Here is a 15,945-nt window from a genome sequence, read left to right on the forward strand (position 1 = left end):
GCCAAAGAGAAACAAAATAGAAGCAAAATGTAACAATTTGATCCATCTGATCTTCCAATTTTTTGCCGCTATTGATGTTTTTTCCATGTAGGAATACGCGTAAATTAATTTTCTAAAAAAATGTTTCTTTTGCTTCTCTAGCTCTCTGTGGAGGCAATATTACTGCGCTGAATGGTACCATCTACTCTCCTGGGTATCCTGATGAGTATCCTAACTTTCAGGACTGCTTTTGGATTGTTAAAGTGCCTCCAGGCCATGGAATCTACATCAACTTTACTGTCTTGCAAACAGAACCTATATATGATTTTATTACAGTATGGTAAGACATACATTTTCTCAAATTGGTTTATTTAGGCAGTGATAAAATCGAAATGTCATGTTGAGTTACAACATTGCAGCTTTGTCACTATAATTCTTCAGATAGGTTTTTATACCTGAGCCAGTTTGCTATCAGCTAGGGTAATTATCCTCTCCCTGTACAGTGACTTTCTCACAGATTTTTATAATTTATGTAGCTGTTCTGAAAATAGGTTTCATTGATACCATTGACTGTTGTGATATGAACACCGAAAATTGTGCAAAGCAGCTTAGGCAGCAACTGCCAAGAAAGAAACAGTTAATATTTCAGATGAGTGATCTGCCATTAAAGCTGGAAAAATTTAAGTTAAAGTAAGTTTTAAGGAAAGGACCGTGAGTAGGAGAAGACAAAAGAACTGGCCTTTGGATGGAAAAAGGATGAAAGATTACATCACAAGCTGGATGTCCTGTCAGACATGAAAGACTGTAATGAGGGGATAAGTAGGGGAACAAGTTTGCGGAGTGGAAGATCATGGAGTCAGTTGGAGACAGTTCCTTGTGGACTTTACGCGCAAGTTTTAAAAAGTAAGCAGGTTCTGTTAGTGCTTGTCTGTGGAGTGGGAGATTGCTTGGGTTAGTTAGCAAGGGCTAATAAAAAGGAGAGGGTTTTGAGGGGAGTAGCCACTGTTGGACTGGGACTAGTGTGAGAGCAATCAGGCTTTGCCTGAACAGGCTGAGGCAAGAACAGTTGCAGGTTACAACTTAAGCTTGAGAAGTTTGAGGTCTAACAAATGTAGACAGAATGGTAGATCAGGCAGTGGAATGCTCTTCCTGTGAGATGTGGGATTTCAGGGTACCTAACGACTACATATGCCCAACTTTTCGGGCAGATGGGGCTCAAAAGCTGTGGTTGGCTGCTCATCTGGGAGAAGGAAAACTGGTCTCAAACCTCCCCTTCCTTGCAGCTCTACCCATTCAGGGGGAAGGCTTCAGGAAGAAACCCTGAGGGAAATACCTGGAGCTGGAGTCGCTAAGGCGGACCTACATTGAGTTCAATGCTGACTGACAACTCCTGCCATGCTTCTGGTACCAAACTGTGTCAGTTTGGGTTCATCGGATGCGTGGAGAGGGGGAGCTTGCTACGTGCGTAACAGCATCCTCTGGGTTGCGTACAGGCTTGTGTATCATGTAGATAGCTAGAAAGCATTATCCATGGTCAATGTTGACTGACAGAACCCTCAGCAGCAGTTCCTGACTGACACGGTCAAGGAGTTTGAGCTGGAGCTGGATGCACTCACGACTATCTAGGAGGCTAAAAACTTCGTAGATGAGTCTTTTATTGAGGTGGTCCCACCCAGAGTGCAAATAGTAGGTGAGTAATCAACAGGAGTAGCAGTCAGTGTAGGGTTCCCCTGTGGCTATTCCTTTCAGCAACAAGTATACCCCTTTGGATACTGCTGGGAGTATGATATATCGGGCAGAGCAAAGCAGCCATGGTATGCCAGTGGCACCACAGCCAGTTCTGAAGCTCAATAAGGAAGGGTAAAGGCAGGCAGAGTGATAGTGATAGGAGACTCGATAGTTAGGGGACAAACTGCAGATTCTGGGGCCGTGAAAGAGAGGCCAGGATGGTGTGTTGCCTCCCAGTTGCTGAATGTCTCAGAACGGCTGCAGAAGATTCTCAAGAGGGAGGGTGAACAGCTAGATGATGTAGTGCACATTGACACCAATGACATAGGTAGAAAGGTGGCAAAGAGGTCCTGCACAGTGAATGTAGGGAGTTTGGTGAAAGACTGAAGAACAGCACCTCTGACTGAACAAGTTCCCTTACGTTCACCTTAAGCATTGATCTTTTCACCCTTACCTCTAGTTCTATATGACCTCTAGTTCTAGTCTCACTCAACCTCAATGGAAAAAACCTGCTTGTATTTACCCAGCATAATTTTGTATATCTCTGTCAAATCTCCCCTCACTCTCCAATGTTCCAGGGAATAAAGTCCTAATCTCTTCAGTATTTCCCTATAACTCATGTACGTTAAATATCGTGAGCACATATCCATGATTATTTTTTATCCCTGGTTTTGACTATTCCAAGCTACTTCTACCCAGTCGTTCGTATTCTGGTCTCTGTAAACCTTCTGCCTATGTCCAAATTCAGAATAAGTTCTATTCACCCATCACATCTTTTTTGCTGATCAACATTGGCCAGTAGTTAAGCAAATGGTTTGATTTTCAACCTCCCATGTTTGACTACAAGCCCCATTCTTCCCTCTTACTATAATCTCATCTAACCTACATCCCTCCAAAATGTTGGCACTTGTCTAATTTTAGGCTTTGGATGAACCCAGAGAAATTGATTAATTACTGTTTACACACCTTCCATTATAGATTTTGAAAACTCCTCCCTTTATCTCTTACTCTTTATCTCTTTTTCCTCCAAGCAGAATCTCTCTCTTTGAATAAACATTTGGTCATCTATCCTAAAAACTCTTCATATATTCTGCTTCAGTTTTTATGTGCTGATGGTCCAATGAAGACACCTACCTGGGATGTTAAAGATGAAATATACAGTATATGGAAATTCTTACTGTTATTCCTGGTCTTAAGGTTTTAATACTTTAATGTTTTAGCCAAGTTACTCATGGGAGGCTTGTTAGGAAGATTCAGTCACTTGCCATTCAGGATAAGGTAGTAAATTGGATTTGGCGTTGGCTTCATGGGAGAAGCCAGGGAGTGATCTTACATGTCTGGCTCTCTGACTGGAGGCCTGTGACAAGATTTAAGAGAGATATATAAAATCATGAGTGGTACAGGTTGGGTAAACGCAAGCAGGCGTTTTCCACAGGTCATGGGTGAGCCTAGAATTAAAGGTAATGTTTATGAGTGGAACTTCACTCAGAGGGAGGTCTGAGTGTGGAATAAACTGCCTGTTGAAGTGGTGGATGTGGGTTGGATTTCAACATTTAAGATAAGTTTGAATAAGTACATGGCTGGGACAAGTATGGAGGGCTACCGTCCTGGTGCAGGTCGATCAGAATGGGCAGAATAATAGTTTGGCATGGACTAGTTGGGCTGAAGGGCCATCAAGTGTTGTCATGTTCTATGACTATATTGTTACCTGTGCTTGAATCTGGTTTTGATTAACAGCCTAATTGATTGCTTATTTTACATAGGGACGGGCCAGAACAGACTGCCCCTCAGATTGGACAATTCAGTGGAAATACAGCACTGGAGTCCGTCTACAGCACGTCAAATCAGATCCTGATCAAATTCCACAGTGATTTTACAACAGGCGGCTTCTTCATTCTCAGTTACCATGGTAGGTTTGTGTTTAGCATTCATACATTTCTCAGATGGGAATAAATTGTTGTCATGTTTAGAAATTAGATTTACCTATTAATCGTATGTACACCAAAACCTACAGAAATGTACAAATTCATCTTCAGTTGCTTGAACTGAACCTGCTTAATCTGGTTCCATGACTTCATTGAAACTGAAGTTAGGGAATAGAGTGCAAATGTGGCTGCTGTCATATAACACATTTAGCACAAGCAGCCAATTTAAACTTCAATCAATAGTTATGTTGCACATCAGAATCCAAACTGAATTACATCGTCAAAGAATTATTCACTGGTATCCACATATGTTAAATCTGTAAATTCCTGTTTACATCCAGAACCTGTGTTGTTTGACTTCTAGTTCAAATTCTTTGGTTCTAGGTAAGATATTTTACCAACTGAACTGAAAATTTATTTTCTCAAAGAATATAGTTTTGGTTTTAGCCACAGATTTATTTTAGTATCTAACAAGGGGTCGCTTTGATTGCGGGTTACTGAACTCTTGATTTTTACAGCATACCAACTACGGATCTGCCAGTCTCCTTCGGCGATGCTCACGGGGCAGAATTTGACAGAGGATGATGAATTTGAAATAGGTACGTCCGAACTCCTCCAGAGTCATGTTTTTTGGACTGTGTTTATTCTGTAACTTTCTTTTGCTGTCAATCTAAATCACTCTTCCCGAAGAAGCTTTAGATGTAACTTTTATAAACTTAGCAGAAAATTTAATGGGATGTTTGTTGACAAATTATTCAAGTTTTAGGTATGACGAGGTTAAGTTATAAAATGTTGGGAGTAGATAAGATGTTCATCTGGTCATTTTTGACAGTAGTGGGACTTTGAAGAAAGAATGTTTGGTGAAGTGGTGGTTGTCTCGCATCTTTCTTTGCAGAGAGCTGAGTAGATAGTGCACTGCGTGGAAAGTATCAATAACACTATGTCCGTGCATTCTTCCAGATTGATGTTGATGGTCTGAGTGCGTTGGACAAAAGTTTTCAATTGTGTTTCATTTTTCCCTTATTGACCCTTTGTTATTTTGTCTATATATTTTGCCCCATCTGCATTTCTGCTGATAGGAGAGAAATATCTGCTATTATTTCATGAGAGACTAAAAGAACAAACTAATTATTTAACCAAACTTGAATGATCTGAAAGTTAAGTTCGCAAAAATATGGATTTAACCTGCTTGGTTTTAAACTGTTTAGTTTAATGTCTTAAAACTGAAAACAATTAACTACAATTATTTATTGCCTATTATTCAGGTTTGCTGAAACCAGATATATATGTATGGTATATATAAAAAAATAACTCAATTAAAAGCAGAGGCTAGCATGAACATGAGAATGTCTTCAAATGTCAGAAATCCAAAGCGACACATGCAAGATACTGAAGGAACTCAGCAGGTTAGGCAGCGTCGATGGGGAAAAAATAAACAGTCAACATTTGGGCCAAGACCCTCCTTCAGGAAGAAGCAGACACTTCTATTTAGAAGAATACTGGCATGTTTGTTTTGATGTATATTAATATAGGTGGCATCATTGAAACCTACAGTACTGTGCAAAAGTCTTAGGCACATATATATAGCTAGGTTGCCTAAGACCTTTGCACAGTACTGTATTTGTCACCATGCAGCAGTAAGCAAGTTTGCGAGTTTGTAAATCTAGCTCAATATATGTCTGTGTGTGTGTGTGTGTGTGTGTGTGTGTGTGTGTGTGTGTGTGTGTGTGTGCGCGCGCGCATGCGCGCGCCCCAGACTTTTGCACAGTACTGTATAAAAATCCTGATGAGACTAGACAGACAAGAAGAATGTATCCAATGGTGAGAAAGTCCTGAACCAACCTAAGGTGTCTGTTAGAAACGACTGAAATTTAGATTTTATTTCACTGAATTTTCCACCACAGAAGAAGGTTGAGGACAAAATCACTAAATATATTCAAGGAGGAATTGGATGCTTCAAGGAATATGGGAAGAAAGGAGAAACTCAGTATCTAATTTAGGGTGATCAGACATTGTCATATTGAATAAGTGAGCAGGCTAATGCTGCTGTGATTTGTTCCTGTCCTCATATTAAGTTATGGTGAAAATAAATTCCAATACATAATGATCAACCCATTCATATAGTCCTAGTCATTGTCATACTTTATTGATCCCGGGGGAAATTGATTTTCATTACAGTTGCACCATAAATAATAAATAGTAATAGAACCATAAATAGTTAAATAGTAATATGTAAATTATGCCAGTAAATTATGAAATAAGTCCAGGACCAGCCTGACTTATTTCATGTCTGACTCTCCAAGGGGAGGAGTTGTAAAGTTTGATGGCCACAGGCAGGAATGACTTCCTATGACGCTCTGTGCTGCATCTCAGAGGAATGAGTCTCTGGCTGAATGTACTCCTGTGCCCACCCATTACATTATGTAGTGGGTGGGAGACATTGACCAAGATGGCATGCAACTTGGACAGCATCCTCTTTTCAGACACCACCGTGAGAGAGTCCAGTTCCATCCCCACAACATCACTGGCCTTACGAATGAGTTTGTTGAATCTGTTGGTGTCTGCTACCCTCAGCCTGCTGCCCCAGCACACAACAGCAAACATGATAGCACTGGCCACCACAGACTCGTAGAACATCTTCAGCATCGTCCAGCAGATGTTAAAGGACCTCATTCTCCTCAGGAAATAGAGACGGCTCTGACCCTTCTTGCAGACAGCCTCAGTGTTCTTAGACCAGTCCAGTTTATTGTCAATTCGTATCCCCAGGTATTTGTAATCCTCCACCATGTCCACACTGACCCCCCGGATGGAAACAGGGGTCACTGGTACCTTAGCTCTCCTCAGGTCTACCACCAGCTTGTGGTGACCATTCCTTTTTGCTTCTAATAATGCATGTTTTGAGATCTGCTGGTCCTTTTGCATTGATTTTCCTATGCAATTAAATAGAATCCTAGTGCTATCACTGACTTTATAAACACAAAAAAAGTGATCTATTGACATGGTTTAAACAAGACATTCTGCAGACGCTGGAAATCCAGAGTAACACACACAGAATGCTGGAAGAACTCAGCAGGTCAGGCAGCAACTATGGAAAGGAATTAAGAGTCAATGTTTTGGGCCAAAGCCCTTCATCAGGATTGGAAAGGAAGAGAGAAGAAGCCTGAATTATACGCCTCATCGCTCTGTTCCCTCTTCTCTCATTTTCTGTTCCCCATTCTGATTCCCCTCTTACCCTTTCTCTTCTTCTCCTCACCTACCTATCAGACTCCTCTTGTACCCCCTCCTCCCACCTTTATCACCCATTGTCCACTCTCCTCTCCTATCTGGTTCCTTCTGTAGCCATTTACTTTGTTTCACCAATAATCTCACAGCTTCTCACTTCATCCCCCCCCCTTCCCCACCCACCCTCTTTTCCTCTCACCTGGTTTCATCTCCAATCTTGGACTCCTTCCCCTCCCCCCACCTTCTTATTCTGGCTTCTTTTACTCTTTTTCTTTCTTCTACTATCCAGCCGGTCCCAATTTCCTGTATTCAGCTAAGCCCTGCTCCTCCACAAACCTATCTAAATGCTTCTGTATCTTTCAGCTTCTTTTTAAACCTCTTCTCTCTCTCATCCTAAATCTCTGCCCCGTAGTCAGAGAGGAGCTGGTGCATGAAGGCATTGTGCAGCCTAATAGCGAGTGATCGTCTTAGTCGCTTTCCTTCTGATCACAAGACCCTGTTGGACATTGTTCATGTGGGAGACTGCATACCCGATTCACTGAATTATTGAAGGATGGCAGGGAGACGTGTGACCTCGGTTGTCACAAGGACTAGGCCTCAAGCTGCAGTGTTCCCTACTTGCAGCCTCCCAAGAGAGAAGCATCGGAATCAGTGTGCTCCACTGGAGGTGGTGCGGCGTGGCGTCTAAGCTGCAGTCAATGCGGACCCCAGTGATAGCTCAGCAGAGGACACGCCCTATTGTGTTCGATTGTAGATTGCTGCAACATTCACAGACTCAGAGTCTTGGCCTATATTTTTTGTGTGATTAGACTTTACTTATATCTCATATGTTCTACATCTGCCTTATATTGTGTGGGCCTATTGGTACTGTATTTCGCATCATGGCCCCAGAGTACTGCTGCTTTGTTTGGCTGTATTCACGTGTGGTTGAATGACAATTAAACTTGAACACACATTCCAAATTCTAGACTCTGCAAATCTTCACACCCACCTTATCTATGCCTCTCATAAGATCACCCTTATTCCTCTTGAAAGGCCTCGATAGGGTGGATATGGAGCAGATGTTTCCTCTGGTGGAGGAGTCGAAGACTAGAGGACACAGCCTTAGAATAGAGGGATGTCCATTTAGAATGGAAATGAGGAGGATTTTCTTTAGCCAGAGCGGGGTGAATCTGTGGAATTTATTGCTGTGGAGGGCACGCCATTCGGTATATTTAAGGCAAGGATTGATAGATTCTTGATCGGTCAGGGCATGAAGGGAGAGGAGAAGACAGGAGTTTGGGGCTGAGAAGGAAAATGGATCAGCCATGATAAAATGGCGTAGCAGACTTGATGGGCCAAATGGCCTACTTCTGCTCCTGTATCTTATAGTTGTATTCCCCTTCATTCCAAGGAATTAACAATTAGCCTGGCCAGTCACTCCTTATAACACAGGCTCTCTAGTCCTGGCAATATTCTCTTGAATATGTTCTGCACTCTTTTTAGTTTGACCATGCGTTGCTGCAACAGAGTGACATGAAACCTGCATGCTGTACTCCAGTACAGCCTGACTAGTGGCTAGTACAACTGCAACATTAGGTGGCAACCGCAATACCCACTTCTCAAACCAGTGAAGACTAATATATCAAATGTCTTTCTCACCAACCTGACTAACTGCGCTGACACTTTCAATGAACTATTTGCTTGTGCTTTCAAGTCCCTCTGTTACACTCCCTCATATTCAGGTCTAGTTTAACATTTCCAAAGTGCATCACCTCACACTTTATCTTTATGGAAAAAAAAATCATTTCAAATTCAAGTTTAATTGTCATTCAACCATACAGCTAAGGCCAAGGCCAAGGTGCAAAACGCAGTACAAACAGTCATGCACAGCACAAGGCACACATAACACGTATAAGTCCAAGTCCCTGAGTCTATGAATGTTGCAGCAGTCTGCAATCGAAAACAATATGACTTGTCTTCTGCCAAGTGAACACTAGAGGGCAGTACTGAACCCAGCATGTATGTTGCACCACACCACCTCCAGCACTCCGGTGGAGTGCACCGACTCCGATACCTCTCTCCTGTGCGCTTGTAAGTGGGCGACACAGTGGCTCGTGGCCTAGACCTCGCTATCACTGAGTCCATGCAGCTTCCCCTCTGTCCAAACCCACCATTTTCCAGTAAATCAGTGAATTGGACTTGCAGCATTCCGCATTAACATTCTTGCGATCACAAGAAAAGCGACCAAGATGGCCACTCGCTGTTAGACTGCACACCTCCTTTGTGCACTGACCACTCTGACGCACCAAGTCCTGTTCCTTCAGTTTCTCTGCCATCGAGCAACTTGCTGATGGGATAGACCTGCAGTACTTTAAATTCTTAATGTTCATTGGGGTCATGCGATTGTTTAAAAAATACATTTAAAAAGGACAGAAACACCTTTGGTTGGCCTCGTAGAAGCCACTGCATCTGAGTGCACTGCTGCAAGTTCATAGAACATAGAACAGTATAGTATAGGAACAGGTTCTTTATGTTACTTTAAATTTTATTTCCATATCTTCAAATTTGAAGATATTGTAAGCCCTACTTCTAATGGAATAGCGAACCAAAATAAATATATTTCCTGTAGTCTTTCTACATAAATCTACAACTGATATCACCCATGTAGCCTTTTAGATTATGAGAACACTCAGTCCTCTTTTATTGTCATTTAGCTTGAAGATGTGGAACAGAAATAATCAATTAGCAGCTGTGCATTTGAGCAGATTAGTGTTTGCCAATGGTCTCTTCATTGTGGTTATGAGAATATTCGAAAGACTGTTGAGATCTCAATTCAGCAGACCTTTTATTACTCTCTTGCTAAGAAGGCGTGATCACACAAAGTGATCAAAGGGGCACGGTTTCATTCAATAATTTTCAAGTTATTGTTCTGTATATACAAATAAATTTGTAAAGGACTCAAATGTTAGGAAGATTTGTTGACAATAAGTACAATTTCCTATCAAGGTAAAAGGTCCCTATTTTCAGACAGGCCAAAAAACAACAAATTTCACGACATCCGGTTTGTCAAAGATAATAAACCTGATTTAGCTCATTTATTTGTTTATTTATTTGTCTATTTGTTTGTTTGCTCATTGAGATACAGTGTCCTTTCAGTCGCACTGCCCAGTAATCCCCTATTTAACGCTAGGCTAATTACGGGTCAATTTACAATGACCAATTAACCGACCAACCCATATGTCTTTGGACTGCGGGGGATAGCCCCACACGGTCTCAGGGAGAATGTCCAAATTCCTTTCAGACAATGGTGGGAGTTGAAAGCGTTGTGCTAACCACCACGTTATGGTGGCAACCCATTAATAAGCCTACCACTTGATTAATGGGTATTCGATCTATCGTAATATCTTATGTAGCAGAGATTGCCTCTAATCATTTATAGATCTAGAAACTCTGGTGAAATTCTAGATAAAATGAGTAGAGAAGGAATAGTAAGATTACATTTCTGCACCGTTGTGGTTTGATTCTGCAGTTTAGACAGTGCTTGAATGTTTAATTTGTCCTCCTAGCACAAGGACCCAGGTAGTTTGTCAGTCGGCCTCAAAAAACACATTAACAACATTGGACAGACATTGATTGTAACTAAATGTGCTGCAGGTCATTATTGATCAGGACAGGTATATCTATTATCAGCTTCCTCTGCCCGTTCATGTCTACCTGCACCACTCAACTATCCACTGCAGACCACCACTCCAAGACTCCAAAGCCCTGGGTTGATACCGCTGCATTACAATTAGAGTTAAAAAATACACATGGACTAAGATGTTAACTGGCCTGTGCTATCACCAATGGGATCATCAGTTGATCTGCCAACTACCTTCAGGAGTTTCGGCCCGATTATGATCAAGACTCCCTCGAGGTGGTGGGCCAGCAGTGCTAAAGCACCACCTCCCACTAGTGAGTTTAAAAACTTGGCATCTGCCTTTATCAGTCACTTCCATCCAACAGATAGTCTGCTCTTCAGGTGACTGTTAATCTGTGGAATTCATTACCACAGGCAGCTGTGAAAGCCAAATCTTTTATACTTAGGGGAGAGGTTGATAGGTTCTTGATTGGTCGGGGCATGATTGGATACAGAGAGAAAGCAGGAGATCGGGGCTGAGAGGAAAAATGGATCAGCCATGATGCAGAACAGACTCGATGGGCCAAATGGCCTAATTCTGCTTCTATATCTTATGGTCTTAAAAGCATGAGCGCTGGCCCTGTGTTTACAGAAATCCTAGGTCTGAATGGCATTAGTCGCTGGGCCGGGGTAGTGGCTTAGCTCTACTGATGGTTTAGGTCTGCTCTTTCTAAGTGCCTATTTGAAGCTAGCAATCAGAAATTCCTCTCCTGCTGTGAAGATCCATTCTCTTTGAACTAATTTCCTGCCAATGAAGATATCAAACTTACTGGTAATCTGAAAAAATAAATTTATGCATTAGACCAGCAAACTACCTGTGACAGAAGGAAGGATATTTGACAAAGTGATTTGCGTCTGTTGATAACAAGAGGAGTTATGTACATGGAGAAATGGTTATGCAGCCCATTATAATGCAGGTAGTCCTGAAAATAATCATTGAAGTAAGTTCTTTCACTACTGAATAGGCAGCTTACTTATGTACGGTATGTTATACAGAGGCTTTTTAATTGCAGGTAAATAAACAGTGACTAGGGAATACACGCTTCAAATATATTTAAGTGATATATCAAAATATTTTAGTAATAAAACTCTAATTATGTTGTATCAATTGCAAACAGTTTCAGTATTCAAACAGCAGAATTGACATTTATAAAGTCTTTGAATATTCTCACCATTTAAGGATAGTTATTTTAGGGTATAAGAAAAAATGCCTTTCAAGAGTCGATGTTTTTATTAATTTTATTGAGGTACAGTGTAGGGTAGGCTCTTCCAGCCCTTCGAGCAGTGCCACTCAGAAACCCCTAATTTCACCCGAGCCACGGGACAATTTATTATGGCCAATTAACCCAGCAACTGGTACGTCTTTGGACTGTGGGGGAAATCCAGAGGACTCAGAGGGAACCCATGTGGTCACGGGGTTTATTACATGCGTCAGCAAATGCAGCAGTATAAACTTCAGATTCAGAATCAAGTTTAACATCACTGACATTTGTCGTGAAATTTGTTCTTTTCCAGCAGCAATCCAAAGCAAGACATAAAATAATACTATGAATTATAATAAGTAATATAAATATATACAAATTTAAATTAAGTAATACAAAAAGAGAGCAAAATTAGTGAAGTTGCAGTTCATTACCCATTCCAAATTCAGATGGCAGAGGGCATGAAGCTGTAACTAAAATGTTACGTGTGTGCCTTCAGGCACCTATACCTCCTCCCTGATGGTAGCAGTGAGAAGAGGGCGTGTCCTGGGTGGTGGGGTTTCCGAAATGATGGATGCCGCCTTATGTCCAAAGGCCTGCCTCACGGTTAGTACTCCGTTGTAGTTGAGAACAATTCCCATTTCACTGCACTGAAATGTGATTGCAAATAAATGACAGAGCTGTTTAACAATGCTAACGCTCAAAGTTCAAAGTGAGTTTTATTATCAAAGTACATATATGTCACCATATAGATCCCTGAGGTTTGTTTTCTTGTGGGCATACTCAATAAATCTATAGAATAATAACCATAACAGAATCAATGAAAGACTGCCCAACTAGGGCGTTCAACCAGAGTGCAGAAGACAACAAACTGTGCAAATACAAAAATAAGAAATAATAATAATAAATAAATAAGCAATGAATATTGAGAACATGAGATGAAGAGTCCTCAAAAGTGAGTACATTGGTTATGGGAACATTTCAATGATGGGACGAGTGAATTTGAGTGAAGTTATCCCCTTTCGTTCAAGAGCCTGATGGCTGAGGGGTAATCACTGTTCCTGAAACCGGTGGTGTGGGTCCTGGGGCTCCTGTACCACCACCCTGATGGCAGCAGTGAGAAAACAGCATGGCCTGGATTGTGAGGGTCACCGATGCTGAATGCTGATTTCCTGTGACAGTGTTTCATGTAGATGAGTACAGTGGTTGGGAGGGCTTTACCCATGGTGGACTGCGCCATATCCAGTCTTGTTAAATGTAATAACATTTAAACAATGAATTCCATGAAATTCTCTGTAATCAAAACAATATAAATTTTCCAACCATACCCTACAGCATTAAGACACATATTTATTGGGGCTCAGCACCAGAACATCAATACAGGAGTTCCTCAGGGTATCCTTAGCCCAACGTTCTTCAGTTGCCTTGTCAACAATCCTCTCAGATCAGAATGGGGATGATCGCCAATGATTGTACAGTGTTCGATTCCAGTCACAACACTATCCCTTCACATACAGCAGGGCTGAGACAAAATTTAGGCAGATAAGTGATAAGAAGCATTCATCCCACAAACACAGACACAGGAGGTTCTGCAGATGCTGCAAACCTTGAGCAACACACACAGAATGCCGGAGGAACTCATCAAGTCAGGCAGCATCTACGGAAGGGAATAAGCAGTTGAAGTTTTGGATTGAGACCCTTTATCAGGACTGTTTACAGTTTTTCCACCATTTCATATGTGTTGCTTATGATTACCATCTGCAGTATCTTTTGTGTTTAAGATTGTTGTGAAATTCCATTTGATTCATTAATGCGGTTGCCCCCTGCACATCCATAGGTGTGTTGGTTATTGATGCAAACAGCACATTTCACTGGACACTACTGTGCAAGAGCCTTTGGTGCATGCTAAAAATTCTGTAGATGCTTTCAAAAATAGTGAATTGAAAAGTTTCTAAGTATCAAAAAAAGAGCAATAAACAGTAAAATTCTAAATCACATCAATATTTGCTATGACCATCCTTTGCCTTTAAAACCGGATCAGAATTTCGGCCCGAAACTACAACTGTTTAATTCCCTCCATTGATGTTGCTTGACCTGAGGTCCCTCCTGAATTTTGTATGTGTGTTGCTTCATCCCACAAATATATGAAGAAATGGCCATCTACCCTTTTAACTAACCATTGCTCAGTACCCCTCAATCAATGTACTGCTGGTCACTATTGACAAACCTATCCACCACATGGAAACGTGCCAAGAACAGGTTTGAGGCCAGGTATCCTGCAGACAGTGGCTCACCAGCTAACACGTTCAAGCCTCTTCGTCACAGGAATGTGTTGGTTTACTCTGGATGAGTGCAAATCCACTAAATCTCACAAAACTCAGCACTGTCCAGCACCAGGCAGTCTACTTCATTTTCACTCTGTCCGCTACCCTAATGTAGATCATAGGAATATAATAGCACAGGAGAGTGCAGGCCATTCGGCCCATGATATTGAAATGACCTGTTAGCCTACTCGAAGATCAATCTAACCCTTCCCTCCCACACGGTCCTTCATTTTTCTTTCATCCATGTGCCATCAAAGAATCTCTTAAATGTCTCTAATGTATCTGCCTCTACCACCACCCCTGGCAGTGCGTTCCATGCACTCTGTGTATAAAATCTGCCTCTGAGTTGCCCCGATATCTTTCTCCAATCACACTAAAATTATGTCCCCTTTTATTATCCATTTCTGCCTTGATAAAAAGTCTCTGGCTTTCTTTGCCTCTTATCATCTTACACAAACACCTATATCAAATTACCGTTCACCCTCCTTCGTCCAGAGCCATAGATTCCCAACCAGGGGTCCATGGACCCCTTGCTTAATGGTAAAGGTCCGTGCAAAAGGAAAATTGAAACCCCTGGCCCTGACTCACACAGCCACTCCCCATAAGACATGCTGCCTTAAGCAGGCAACATCATGATAGATCTCCTCTAAAGCTTCAATATCCTTTAATATTGAGTGTTTGATGGCTCTGGGCTGTATTCACTAGAATTCAGAAGAATGAGGGGTGACCTCATTGAAACCTATTGAATGGTGAAAGGCCTTGATAGAATGGATGTGGAAAAGATGCTTTCTATGATGGGAGAGTCTAACACCACAGGACACAGCCTCAGAATAGAGGAGCATCATTTTAGAATGGAGACGAGGGGAAATTTCTTTCGCTAGAGAGTAGAATTCTTTGCACAAGCAGCTGTGGAGGCCAAGTTTTTATGCATATTTATGTTTGTGGTTGATAGATTCTTGATTGGTCAGGGCATGAAGGGATACGGGCAGAAGACAGGAGGATGGGTCTGAGAGGAAAATTGGATCAGCCATGATAAAATGGTGGAGTATACTTGATCGGCCAAATGGCCTAATTCTGCTCCTATATCTTACAGCCTTATGATCTTCTGTCCTGCCTATAATGAGGCAACCAGAAGTGAACACAGTATTCTGAGTGTGATCTAACCAGAGTTCGGTACCATTTTGTTATTCTCTGTGATGTTCTGCTGAGCATTATGGGTCACTATTTTGGCACTGGAATGTGCTGCGACACTTGCAGACTGCCCCCAGCGCATCCTTGGATGTGCTGGCTGTTAATGCAAATGGTACATTTCGATAAACAAGAAGAAGGCAAAGACAAATGATGATGGAGATAGCAGCCAGAGAACTGGAAATGAATACCAATGAATTGATCCACTTGACCCGAAGCATGGCAGTCAAAGCTCAAACAGGGCATGGCACCTGATGATAATAATGATGACATTTCAATAAACATGTGATAAATTAGTCTGAATCTGAAACTCCCTTTCCAACAGCACCGAGAAATACCTTCACTAGCAGTTGAAGTTGGCATAGCGCCACTTCCTTAAGGACAAGTAGGGAAGTGCAATCAATACTGGCCTTTGCTGTGATCCCCAAGTCGCAGAAAATAAATCAAACAATGTAGCTCACATTTATTATGACCTTGTAAATTGTCTCTGGACACGTTGTCTCTGTACTATAAGCACTTTCCTCTTCACTCTGTTACTCTTTTTACCTTGTACTATCTCAATACACTGTTGCAAAGAAATGAATATGGAAAGGCCCAGATAGTGAGGGTTCCAGCCCAAAAGGTCGACCGATCCATTGACCAGTCTTTTCCACGGATGCTGCCTGACCTGCTGAGTTCCTCCAGCGTGTTGTGAGTGTTGCTTTGACCCCAGTATC

The 15,945-nt window shown here is 41.7% G+C and overlaps 1 protein-coding gene across 1 annotated transcript in view; it reads left to right on the forward strand.

Moving 5' to 3' along the window:
* csmd3b (CUB and Sushi multiple domains 3b) overlaps window positions 1-15,945 on the forward strand; it is a 2,134,893-nt gene that overhangs the window by 1,945,504 nt on the left and 173,444 nt on the right. Inside the window, exons 43-45 of the mRNA XM_072277417.1 lie at window positions 142-319; window positions 3,471-3,616; window positions 4,151-4,231. Coding sequence (XP_072133518.1) covers window positions 142-319; window positions 3,471-3,616; window positions 4,151-4,231 — 405 coding nt within the window. The remainder of the gene's footprint in view (window positions 1-141; window positions 320-3,470; window positions 3,617-4,150; window positions 4,232-15,945) is intronic.

Source organism: Mobula birostris, chromosome 1 (assembly GCF_030028105.1).
Source record: "Mobula birostris isolate sMobBir1 chromosome 1, sMobBir1.hap1, whole genome shotgun sequence".
In the NCBI taxonomy this organism is placed as follows: Eukaryota; Metazoa; Chordata; class Chondrichthyes; order Myliobatiformes; family Myliobatidae; genus Mobula; species Mobula birostris.